Here is a 13,046-nt window from a genome sequence, read left to right on the forward strand (position 1 = left end):
ATACCTTCCGGGGCAGATGGGAGCTAGAGTCCAGTGACATTTGGGGCAGCATAGGTTCCCCACCTCTGGTTTAGACACCTTGTGCTCTATAGACCGTGGGACTCACAGGCACTTCAAACCATGACTGGAAATGGTGCCAGTGTCCAAAGATGGCGGGTACAATGGACTATCCTCAATACCTCTTCCCTTAGCCTGCTGCTGTGGAGCCGATCTCCTGATGCCACAGATGGTAACTCTGGCTGCCCAAAGTTGCATTTAAGAATGGCACTTCAGGACCCACCTGGCACCGGCACTCCGTAAACACTGGCTTCCTGAACCGACTCCAGCGTTGCCAAGGTCGTCTCAACCTCCGTGGTGGCCACATTCTCCCCTTTCCAGCTGCAGAGAGAGGTGAACCATTACCATTTGGGAAGAAGAGCATGCCCATTATGTTAAGAGCAACTGCCACAGCATTTCTTTCCCGCTCTTGAGTGTTCAAAGTGCTTTCTGTACAATATTGTGCCATAATCTTTAAATCTGTGGAGGGTGGCAGGAAGGTGGGGGCAGAGTTGGCACACTCCTGTGAGCTCACCCCTCAATGTCTGTCCATTTAAGCCCCATAATAAATCAGTGAAATAAACCAAAGCAGGCACACATCCCTGCTTCTTCCTACACCTTCTGCTAGCTCAGAGTCAGCAAGAGAGCAAGCAGCAACAGCAAGAAGGAGGAAGAATAGGACCAGGTAGTGGGGTAGGAGAGCTGGGGTGGGGGTGGGGAATTTACATCCAGCAACCACTGTGCCCCTTTGGTTTCAGATACGACATGGGCAGATGAGTCAAAAATCCAGGACCCAAATTTCCACAGCCCTCACGTGGCTGCGGCGGCTCATTTACCAGAACTGATGTATTTAATGTTCACTCTGAAAGTTTATACTTGATTTGGACCAAACTAAATCTCCTGGTGTGTACTTTGCTAATGCTAAATACATTACTTTTGGTAACCAAGCCACCATAGTTGCTAGAGGGCTGTGAAAATTTGTGTCCCGGGCATTTTAGATTTGTCTACCCATGTACTATCTGAAACCAAAGGAGTGCATTGGTTGCCAGATGTGAAATATATTGGCATTCTTTTCAGCTCTCCTTCCCCACTAAGGAGGCTCCCAGGATCAGCAGTGGGGCTTTCACATGAGGTGTGGGTCTGAGCAACAATCTGACAGTGTTCATTGCAGATCAGAACCAGAAACTTCCTGGCACATTGCTTGTTTTCCTGCCTCCTTTCAACATCACAATATGAATTATCTCTGTACAGAATAAGGACATTTACAGTACATGTGTTTCTGTCATCTTTCTTCCTGAGGTGTTTGCTAAGGGCTCGTCCACACTTCCACTTGAAAGCACAGGGCTCAGCAGTTTTCCACTTGTGTCATGCTTTCTGGGCATGGGTTTGAGTGATTTTGCCTTTGCCCTGTCATTTCCCCCTGGAAAACCCACTCTTTAGTGATAAATCGGAACAAACAGCAATCGTGGAAAATCCAGTTGCATTTGGTGCTAAAGATCAAGTTTCCATAAGGAGTGGAAGGGGGCAGAAGTGGGGCAAACGGAGGCAAGGACAAACCCTGAGAATCAAATTGTGGGTCTTTTTGCACCAACAGCCAGATCTCCTGTTGTTTTCCCCTCAACCATTTGCTTTGAGGGCTGCTGGGTATATTGCAAAGCAAAGGGGCAGTGAGACTGCAGCCAAGCAGAAATTTGCATCTATGAATATAAATGAGCAAACGCAAATCTCATGCAGGCTTCTGTCAGGGGACTGTCCCCGAGACATTTCAGTACTCCCCCTGCTTCTAAATATACCTTGCATAGATTTGCACTGTGTTATATGCTATACCTGCCATAATGCCAACAACAGATATACCGTATTTTTCTGTGTATAAGACTAGGTTTTTTTAACCAAAAAATTAGGTTTAAAATTGGGGCTCATCTCATACATGGGTGGTGATGAGGGGTTTTTTCTTAATTTGGAGTCCCCCCCCCAAAAAAAGGGGGCATCTTATACATGGGGGCGTCTTATACACAGAAAAATACGGTGTATATCATCTGAAACTGCAACCTCGGCAGACCAAGTGCAGCAGATCCCACCCCACCCGGAGAGATGGGACTCACCGGAAAGTGTCTCCTACCCGGTCCTGAAAATATAGAAAGCCATCATGGTCTTGCATCAGGAGGTCACCACTGTTGAAGTAGCAGTCTCCTTTGGTAAAAACATCCCGGAGAATCTTCTTCTCCGACTTCTGTCGGTCTCCTGCATAGCCAGAGAATGGGGTATGGCTAGTGATCTTGGCCACCAGTAACCCCGTATCGCCTTGGAAGGGAAGGAAGGAGAACCTTGGTAATTCTGTCCTATTTCCCCATGCCCCATAACAAATCAACACAGTGGTGAAATTGACTGGACCAGACTACTCTAAACAATTACACTCATAAAGGACAATGTTTTTAGAGTACAGGAGCTGAATGGAAAAGGTAGCTTTGCATGCCTTCCCCTTGAAGTTTACCCCTCACAGAGCTACCATTCCCAGCATTCCCCAACTAACTAAAATACCCAGAATTCTTTAAGGGAAAGAATGCATTTTGAATGTTCCTTAAAGTATAGTGCGTACACAAAAGTGCTTTTACCCCTTTGGAACATTACTGGTCTTAAAATAAACTGGATATTTCCTTAAAAAGAACAAAACTCTTTAAATCTTCATTTGTTTCTGAGTTGGTTCAGAATATTATTATTAATTTATATATAATTTATTTATACCCCATCCATCTAGCTGGTTTTCCCCAGCCACTCTGGGCGGCTCCCAGCAGAATATTAAAAACACGATAAAACATCAAACATTAAAAACTTCCCTAAACAGGGCTGCCTTCAGATTTCTTCTAAAAGTCAGATAGTTGTTTATTTCCTTGACATCTGATGGGAGGGCATTCCACAGGGCAGGTGCCACTACCAAGAAGGCTCTCTGCCTGGTTCCCTGTAACCTTACTTCTCGCAGTGAGGGAACCACCAGAAGACCCTTGAAGAAGGACCTCAGTGTCCAGGCTGAGCGATAAGGGTGGAGTTGCTCCTTCAGGTATACTGGGCCAAGGCCGTTTAAGGCATTAAAGGTCAGCACCAACACTTTGAATTGCGCTCGGAAACGTCCTGGGAGCCAATGTAGGTCTTTCAGGACCGGTGTTATATGGCCTCAGCAGCCACTCCCTGTCACCAGTGTAGCTGCTGCATTCTGGATTAATTGTAGTTTCTGGGTCACTTTCAAAAGTATCCCCACGTATTTTATATTTAATCATTTGTAATTCACTTTGAGTTCTCTTGGGAAAAAGACATTCCAGAAATTCTATAGACAATCTTAAAAAAAAAAAATCTTCCTGTAATGCGCCTAAGAGTTTTGTGGACTGGGCAATTCATATGTAAAATTAGTGCTTGTATGTGATGCTGGACCCAAACACACACACACGCTGAAGTGAGAAACCAAAATTCTGAAGTCAAGAGTGCTGAGAGATGTTAGGAGTCCCCATACAGAGCTACAGTTCTCAGCACCCTTGCAAAACTACAGTTCCCGCGATTCTTTGGGGGCAAGCCATGGCTTTTAAAGTGGCATAAGAGTGCTTTAAACCTATGGTGTGGATGTAAATGTACGCTTGTTTTATTACCTGTGGCCACTGGGATGCAATATCCTTTCTCATCCCTCACCGGCTCATCCTGGTCAACGTTATATTGAACCAGTTCGAATTTTGCCAGTTTCTGAAGTGGAACAGATAGAAAGGGAAACATGAGATGATAAGGCATAAATTCAAGGCAAGCATGTTATAACACCAGGATCATAAAGCATTTTATGGAACCATAGAACTACAGGAAGGGATCCAAAGGGTCATTGAGTCCAACGCCCTGGAACCACAGCTAGGATCATTGACCTCAAGCAAAGATAACCAGTGGCCCACAGGCCAGAGCCAGGTCCTTGGCACCTGGACTGTGGCTTCTCCTCCTTGGCACCGCTGCTCTCCTCAGCACTGCCCCTGGAAAGCAAGGGTTGCACAGATCTGGACAGAGCCACCTCAAGCTCCTTCGACCAGCAACACCAACTTCCCCCAAAGAGTGTGGTAGGAGAGCTTAGTTTGTGTCCTGCGCTTTTTAGACTTGTCTACCCATGAACTTTCTGAAACCAAAAGGGCATATTGGTTGCCAGATGTGAAACACTGTACTTTCCCATGTATAAGACTTTTCGTTCTGTAAAATAAGGTGTAAAAATGGGGTGCGTCTTATACACCGATAGTGCATAGGGGGGATGAGTGATTGGTTGCAGCCGCGTACTGCAGCTTGTCAGTGGCAATTTGGTGGGTGATTGGTGGCTGCGGCAATGGCTGCTTTGGATTGGCTGGTGCTGCGTTAATTGGGCAGGAGATTGGTTGCTGCGGCAAGGGCTGCTGTGGATTGGCTGCCACTGCGGCAATTGGGCGTTTGAATGCCGGCTGCTGTTTGCAAGCGGGCAGATGCTTGCGGGCTTCTGCGATGAGAGTGATTTTCTGGGTTAGTGATTTACTGCATTCCCCATCCCCAAAAAAGCTCCACAACTCTGGTCAATCCTCCCCCATTTTCTTAATTTTGAGTCCCCCAAAATAGTGTCTTATACACAGGGGCATGTCATACACAGAAAAATATGGTATGTTGGCATTATTTTCTGAAACCAAGAGGCCAGAGGGAGAGTAACTGCTTCTGCTAAACTGGGTAAAGGTGTGCTCAACATCTCTGGCCGGTGTTGGGTAAAGCTGCGTTTTCTGCCCTTCTCTCAAAAACAACCCTCAAGATGCCACCTGGGAAAGCTCTTGGAACTTTCTACAAGCCTACGTCACTTTAACTATCCTGACTCCCCCCCCCCCAGGAATTCTGGGAATTGTAGCTTGGTGAGAGTGCTGGGGATTATTCGTTAAGAGGAACCTAGCTGCATGCCACCACTCACAGAACTACAGTTCCCAGAGTTCCTCTTGGGAGGGGTGATTATTAAACTAAGTCACCTTATGCACATTTATTTGATTTCAATCGAGGTAATAAATCACTGTAGGGTTTTCAATTGAAAATAGTTCAAAATTCAGGACTGAACGGATTAACTTTACACAGTTGTGTGAAGCTTGTGGGTGTCAGCAGATTTTTCATTCCGTTGCCCTGGACTTTGGAACCTGCTCTTTGATTTTAGTTTATCTAAGTAGGTGCTCCAGCAAAATGTTGCAACATGAAGTTTAGGACTCCAGCCAGCCATGCCCTTTTTCAGGGCATTCCATTCCATTCCCTCTCCCTGCTGGTTTACGATTCTCCCCACTCCACTCTCAAAAACAACCTGTCATAATTATCTGCTTGAAGTGTATGCAGAGCCCTCATTGGACTCTTTCCCCCCAAAAAATGTTTCTCTTTTTTTGTACTTCTACAAACCTTAAGAGTTCCTGGGAACCTGCTGATACATCTTCCTTGTTAGTGTGAGTACTGCCACTTTGGCTTCAGAAGGAACCACACTTAGAAAATTGAGTTTACTATTACTACTGCTGTACCTTGGAAGTTGAACAGAATCCGTTCCGGAATGGAAACCAAGGCGCGACTTCCGATTGGCTGCAGGAAGCTCCAATCAGAAGCTGTGGAAGCCCCATTGGATATTCGCCTTCCAGAAATAGTTCGCAAACCAGAACAGTCACTTCTGGGTTTGCGTCGTTTGGGAGCCAAAATGTTCGAGAACTAAGCTGTTTGAAAACCAAGGTACGACTGTGTAGACAAGTAGGATCCGCAACAAAATGTTGCAGCATGGGTTGCTCCCTGTTCAGGATTCCAGTCACTGCGCTCCATTTCCCCAAGATAGTGACATCTTCCCTCTTCTATGTGGGGGGTGACATTTTAGCAACATAACCAATGGCACTGGCAGCCTGAACATCAGCAATAGAGGGAATTATGATGGCAGCATTTACAATACATGATATAATGTAACAGAGAAAAGAGTTCGCTAACTTTGCAGCTGTCTTGCATTACCTCCCCCCCCCTCAATCCATCCATATTGAATTGGCTGGCGTTTTCCTGTTGCTAAATTCATATACAGTGGTACCTCTGGTTGCGACCGGGATCCGTTCCGGAGGCCCATTCGCAACATTAATAGAACGCAATCCACAGCGGCATGTCTGCACACATGCAGGTTGTGATTCACCACTTCTGTGCATGCACGTGACATCATTTTGCGTGTCTGCACATGCACGAGTGACGAAACCTGGAAGTAACCCTTGCTGGTACTCCCGAGTCGCTGCAGGACGCAACCTGAAGAAACATGTCATGAAGCAAACATAACATGAAGTATGACTGTCTTAATTAAGAATATTTTCTGGCACACTTTGAAACGCTTTATTGTGAAATGTGCTTGATAAAAAAAAAAAAATGCACTTAGAAGTCCCAGGTGCCAAAACATGATTTAGCAACATCATGATGCGGGGCCAAGTTCGGCTCAATGGCTATTCCCCCCCCCTCTCTCTCTCTCATAGGACTCCTGTGACTTAAGCCCTGCATCTCAAACAGACATGGCAAGGGGTTAAATTTTTCCCATCCCTGTATCAGACGTGCCAGGAACAGCTTCACCTCCAAGGCTTCTTGTTTACTGCACAACTCTTCAAAGGACAAAAGCCCTCATCTCGGAATACCTCGTGGGACTCTTACCTTTGCATACGAGGCTGCATTCCAGCTAGGCAAAGATCAAAGGTTTCTAGAAGCAGCCCCCACCCCCCATTTAAAAAATACCCATATCTCGCCATCCTCCATCCATGAAAAGAGCAGGCATTATCATAGTACAGTAAGGACACTCCAGTGGGGTAAAACCACATGAGGAGGCTGAAGCCCTTGAACCAGAATAACAATAAAGGAAAGGAACAGAAGAAAGTCTCTCATCCCTAGCCAAAAGGTGATTAAGACTAAGCAGGCACCAATGGTGCCAGGATCCCTGCAAACAATAAAGGTAAGAAAATGGTGAAGGACCCCTGGACAGTTAAGACCAGTCAAAGGTGACTATGGGGTTGCGGCACTCCTCTCGCTTTCAGGCCAAGGGAGCCAGTGTTTGTCCACAGACAGCTTTCCGGGTCATGTAGCCAGAAGGACTAAACCGCTTCTGGCACAATGGAACACCGTGATGGAAACCAGAGCGCATGGAAACGCCATTTACCTTCCCACCACAACAGTACCTATTTATTCACTTGCACTGGCATGCTTTTGAACTGTTAAGTAGGCAGGAGCTGAGACAGAGCAATGGGTGCTCACTCCGTTGCGGGGATTCAAACCACCAACCTTCCAATTGGCAAACCCAAGAGGCTCAGTGGTTTACACCATAGCACCACCCACATCTAGCAAACAGTACGGACAGTGCTTTCCTCCCTAGAAAAATATTTGCCGGTACTCAGCATGAAATTGTTACATAGGTGCCACACTTTTCAACAAAAAACCCCCAAGAGCTGCTGGTACTGCGTACCCTTAAGTACCCCCTGAAAAAAGCACTAAGTAGGGTTAACCTCAGAGCCGTCTTTCCCATACGGCTTAGTGGTTCGTTGCGCCAGGGCGCTGGCCTCTCAGGGGCGCCCCAGCGAGTGGGGGAGCTGCACGGCTTTGTGGCGGCCTCCCCTTTCCCTGCACGCCCGCCAGCTGCGCCCCGTAAAACAAATGACTGGTGGGTGTGCAGCTTGCCTCCCAAGCCTCCTTGGGAGGAGAGTGATCCTAAGCCTCCGCAGAAACAGCCAGGGGAGGGAGCGAGGGAACCCGGAAGGTGACAGGGAGGTGGGGGGAGAAGGACAAGGGACGCACCAAAATGCGTCGCCCCCACCTGCTGGGGGAGGAGGTGTTCCTGGAGAAGAAGCGGCCCCTTTCTTGCAGTGCGAGGTGGCAAAGGCAGCCAGGGAAGGAACCAGAATAGACGCAATGGGATCTCTCGACTTTTATTCTTTTTTTAAAACTTTGAAGCAGCCGCAGGGGAAGTGTAGAATCATAGAAGTCCGACTTCGATCACAGAATTGTAGAGTTGAAAAGGCTCCCAAGGGCTATGTAGTCCAACCCACTGCAATGCTAGGGGATTCTATTAGCAGTGTTTATATACCCAGGGAGTATATAGCAGGACAATGGGTGATGTAAAAAGACAGAGCTCTTCCTTACTATCAAGCTGGCCACCCGCCAGTACATCCCTCCAAAGGGAGCTATGCTCACCCAAAGGTTGGCCCAAGGGGAACAGAGTTATGGTATCCTCAGTGTGGTCTCCCACAACAACCAGTAGGCCAGCACAAAGGACCCCTACGCCAAGATGTGCCGCCCTCCCCACCTCAAGGCCTTATCATAAAATGGGCAGACTCGCTCATTGCCGAGCCAGCCCGGATCAGTACCAATACAGGCATCAAGGTCCTAGGCAGAAGGACCCCATGACTGCGGCTGTATAGCCTAAAGATGGACTCCTGTCAATATCTCACCTTGCAGCTCTTACCACTGACCTTGCCTACCCCAGGGGAGAGATGTCGTTTGAGCCTGCCCAGTTTGCACCCAGGACACATTCGTGAACATAACTGCAAGCCCGCAAAAAGCAGTACAGTGACTTTTGGTTACCACCAGTGTAAAGCAGCGTTTATGGGGGAATTTCTTTCTTTTTAAGCCCATGAGTGTGGATTTAATTCCTGCTCCCCACATGGTCCTTTTCCTTCCTCTTTGCAGCCCCAGGCCCCTGTTTCCTGTTTCCTTTTCCAGAGCAGAGATAAGCACATGGTGTCAGCTCCCTAAGTTGGCAACTCTGGGGAACCTTTCCTTAAAAAAAAAGATCAACAACTCTGGGCAACCTAGGTGGATAAAAGGTTGCCAACTCTGATTTGCCGCACTTATGGGGAGAACACTATAGCTGCTCTCACGGTGTCTTGGGAACATGGAAAGACTCCTCCACTCATGACTTTCTTGCTTGTATTCCGCAACCTGCCCTGAGGAAAGAGGTTCTTCTTCGCATAGATTGAGGGACATTGTGTGCCAGCTGTACCTAGGCAGCTGCCAAATTATCCCGCTCCATATCATTGTGCTGCACAAGTCAGCCACGCCAAATGCACATAGCGTCTCAACAATTACATATCTGTCAGCTTTATTTTCATGAAAGACGCCTGTGGCTGTCACAAATTACTATTGTTGAGAATTGGCAAGTGGGGTGGGTGGATGGGGCAGGCTGTATGCCTGTGTCCCTTCTAATTCCTGGATCTATCAAGGATTCAACTGCTGGAATAGCCAGGCAAGTTTCCTGGTAATGGCAACCTAAATATGGGCCGTTACGGTAAGTGGCTCTGTGCCAGAGAGAAAATAGGTGGATTGCTCTCCCTCAACTAGTCGTTAGTTAAAAAAACAAAAAGCCCAGGTTGAGGTGTGTGTGAGCTAGAAGCAGCTGGGCAACTGTGAGACAGAGCCATGCTTGATTTCTGCTGGAATCCAAACCTGTAGCCATTGGGGAAGAAAGACCTTCTTGGGGTATTAATGCTGTGAGCCTCTCCACGTAGGCACAGGTTGTGTATATGTGTAAATAAACTATATATCCTAAAGACTTTTCTGGAGTACAAGAAGATGGGTCCCTCTCTGCAAGGGATAACCATCTCAAATTTGACACAGGGGAGTTAAGGGAGGGAGGGGAAGGTGATGGAGGCCGGATATATCAGGAAGAACACATGCTTGTTTGCTCTACATTTGTTTAGGTTTAGTTTCAGTAGGAAAGGGGGAATAAGGCAGGTGTGGCCAAATTGGGGGGCCTCCACAGCTGTCATTACCAATGGTCAGGAATAGGGCCAGGTGATATATCAATATATTGTCCAAAACTGGTTTGAAGTCCATATTGTGATATTGGCTTTGTAATTTTTGACCTGACAATATATTATTATTATTTATTGAAGTTATATACCACCCTACACCCGGGGGTGTCAGGGCGGTTCACAGAATAAAATCAAGTTATAAAACAAGAAAATACCTAATAAAAATAAAAACAGCAACCCAATAACACCCCCCCCAAAAAACCCCCACAAATTGTGTGTGTGTGTGTGTGTGTGTGTGCGCGCGCGCTATGCAAAAATCACAATGTGGGCAAAACAGTGAAGCCAGCCAATGCCTCTCCTGATTCCTACAGCCCCTGTTAACTCTGCTAACTCAACTCTCCCCACCTCACACAGGAGGCAGCGAATCACAAGAGCAGGTGCCAGCAAAAATCACGATGCAGGCAAAACCGTGAAGCAAATGTCCTTATTTCGGACATTGTGATATATCGGTATATCACTATTTGTTTAGCTGTTGATATATAACAATGTTGAAAACCAGCTATCGCTCAGCCCTATTCAGGAATCCAGTCCAATATCTGGAGAATACCACTTTGGTTATTCCTAGACTGAAGTATAGTGCCAAAGTCTACACAGAAAAGGTGGCTATTGAAGACAGAACTGAAGGCAGCTTTAAGAGACCAGAAGATGAGGTGTGCAATTAGAGTGGAGTGTTTGGGGATGTTTAATTGGGACCTTGGAATTCTATAAGACATTCTTTGTCTAGCTCCTTCCCTTTGATCTTACCGCCTTGGGTGACCCTGTTGCGAGTACGAGATTCCCGACGGCTTCGCTCACAAGGGTCATAGGAATGTGCAAACCCACTCACCACCACAAGGTGATGATTCAGCGAGTGAGACAAAGAATTACCCAAGATGTCCTCAACGGCAGAACAGGCAGGTGATAACAAGCGGTATGTTACAACGGCTGTGAAGGCGGATGAAAGCTGCAGCAGATAGGATCTACCGGTTCATCGTGACTACTCATACCATTGGAACAGAGCCCTATTGCAAAGACTGTGCGTTGATCAGTGTGCACTGATCTACACACATAAAACAAATTCATGCACAGGCGTCTTCCAAAAATCCAACCCAACACTGTGGAAGGACATGTGGGTCCAGAATTGGCCTCCACAGTCACTTATGGAGTCACTGTTAAAACTGTGTTTATGGAAGACAATCCTACTCTGCTACAAGCGATCACCAAAGAAGAAGATAAGACATTATTTATTTAGACATACGTGATCAACACACAGTGGAAATTCCTGCTTAGCCCTCATTACCTTGTGGAGGAAGTTTGTCTTTCCCATGGCTCCAACCTTCCCGATGTAGTTAATAAATCCAACATTCCCCTCTGTGGCGCCATAGAATTCGTGGATTTGGATAGGTTTGAATCGATGCAGGAACTCCTTCCAGACTTCCACACGCATGCCATTACCTATTGCCAGTCGCACACAGTGGTCTCGGTCACGGTCCGTCTACAAAGAAACACATTGAGGTGATCACTGTGGTTATAAGCTGTATGGATAGCCATTTCACTGGCAATGAGTAGGAATTGCTCCAAGTGGTTACACTAATGAACTTTCACAAAAAGAACGCCTTGTCATGCCCTGTAAGTTTCTGACTAGATTGCTGCAACGTGGGGCTGCCTAGGAAGACGGTTAAGAAACTTCAGCCGGTTCAAAAGATACAACGGAGAGGTTGCAACTTGTAGAGAATAGGACAAAGGGCTCCACCACACTTTTGACTGAGGCGTAGTTTGATCATATTGTGTGCCGGTTAATTTTCCCGGGTCGGAGAGCTTTTCTCACTGATCCGTGGTGGTGCCTTGCGAAAATCCGATCCTACCCACTGAATTTCATTAGATGTGCAGAAAATCTGAAGAGAGGTTTTGCTTAACCGAGCTTCAATTCACCAGATAAGATTCAATTATTATTATTTTTTGCAAAGCACGGCTGCAGAACAACAAAAAAATCTCTCCATCCAACCTGGAGAAATTAATTGGTGCACAATATGATCAAAATATGGGTCAAGCAAAAGTGGATGAGTTCAAGCTGTATCTTGCAGGTACTTAAAGAGCTTCCCTATTCCACTCCTATCCTATCTTATTCAGATTATTTGATTTACATCACACACCCTCATCACACATGATTTCGGGGCAATTCACAACAATTTGAAACACAAGACACAGTAAAACAAAGGTGGAAACTAGACACATATTTTAAAAAGCTGCAAAAATGCTTTTTAAAAAAAGTTTTCAAAAATATATTCAATTTGCCATAAGCTCACCATTGCCATCTAGCGTCATATTTGTATAGTGCACTCAAAATGCACTTAAAAGTTAGATTTGCAGCTGTATAGCAGAGTCCAAAATAAACATACTTTAAATTACAATCATCCTCCATTATTATTATTATTAATTGAATTTATATACTGCCCTATACCCAGAGGTCCATGAAACCTTTTGGTCTCAATAGCTTTGTAATTCTTTTTTTTTAAAAAAAAAAATTATTAACAGGCCAATCACATCACATTGTTCAAATCACAGTGGTTCCAAATTATACAGCCAAATTTTAATTTTTTTTGGGGGGGTACCCATATATCAAGCTCCGCACAAGTCCAAAATTCCGGATAAGTCCAGACATCACATATTTTACTGCATAAATTAATCAGTCCTATCCAGTTCACTGCGGATAGTCCTTTATTATTTTTCTTCATCTTGTTGTAGTCGTACATTCCTTTCTTTGCGATCTCTGATGATTCTCACAAGCAGACTGAAAGCTGGCTTCTCTGTGTGGGTTTTATACTCTTCAGAAGCTATATCAGCCTAGGACAGCCTCTGTTTGACACCTCCGTAGACAAAATTAATCTTCAATTTGTCCTTTGTTTTTCCAGGCAGGCCAAATAAATCAAATAGATCAGGGGGCTCTGTCAGGTCAAACTTTCGATTCCGTACTCCTTCTCTTTCCGACACCTGATTCTCCTCCCCCTTCTCTCTCTCTCCGGCAGCCTGTCTTGGCGAGACGCCATTTTTTAACTGCGTCATAAAAATTCCTCACCGTTCATCAATCTTCTCTCCTATTGTATTCCACCTCCCTTCTTAAAATCCTGCTTATGTTTCTTAAAAAATGCAACGATCTTGTTTCTTTCTGGGGTGGAGGGTTATTTTTGTCACATCATAGAAGAGTTTTTCCTCCATCCCCCT

General features: G+C 45.8%; 1 protein-coding gene and 1 long non-coding RNA gene across 2 annotated transcripts in view; one reads left to right on the top strand and one right to left on the bottom strand.

The window, feature by feature from the left end:
* LOC308571669 (uncharacterized protein) overlaps window positions 1-13,046 on the bottom strand; it is a 51,911-nt gene that overhangs the window by 25,200 nt on the left and 13,665 nt on the right. The window contains exons 5-8 of the mRNA XM_081167315.1: window positions 11,125-11,319; window positions 3,672-3,762; window positions 2,139-2,337; window positions 281-378 (exon numbers count right to left, since the gene is read on the bottom strand). Of these exons, the coding sequence (XP_081023441.1) occupies window positions 281-378; window positions 2,139-2,337; window positions 3,672-3,762; window positions 11,125-11,319 (583 nt within the window). The remainder of the gene's footprint in view (window positions 1-280; window positions 379-2,138; window positions 2,338-3,671; window positions 3,763-11,124; window positions 11,320-13,046) is intronic.
* Window positions 3,769-11,118, top strand: LOC308570598. The gene is made up of 3 exons (XR_014001201.1): window positions 3,769-4,356; window positions 4,417-7,040; window positions 9,747-11,118. It is a non-coding gene; the product is annotated as an uncharacterized lncRNA (long non-coding RNA).

The sequence above is a fragment of the Podarcis bocagei genome (genome assembly GCF_964188305.1).
Source record: "Podarcis bocagei genome assembly, chromosome: 13".
NCBI lineage: Eukaryota > Metazoa > Chordata > Lepidosauria > Squamata > Lacertidae > Podarcis > Podarcis bocagei.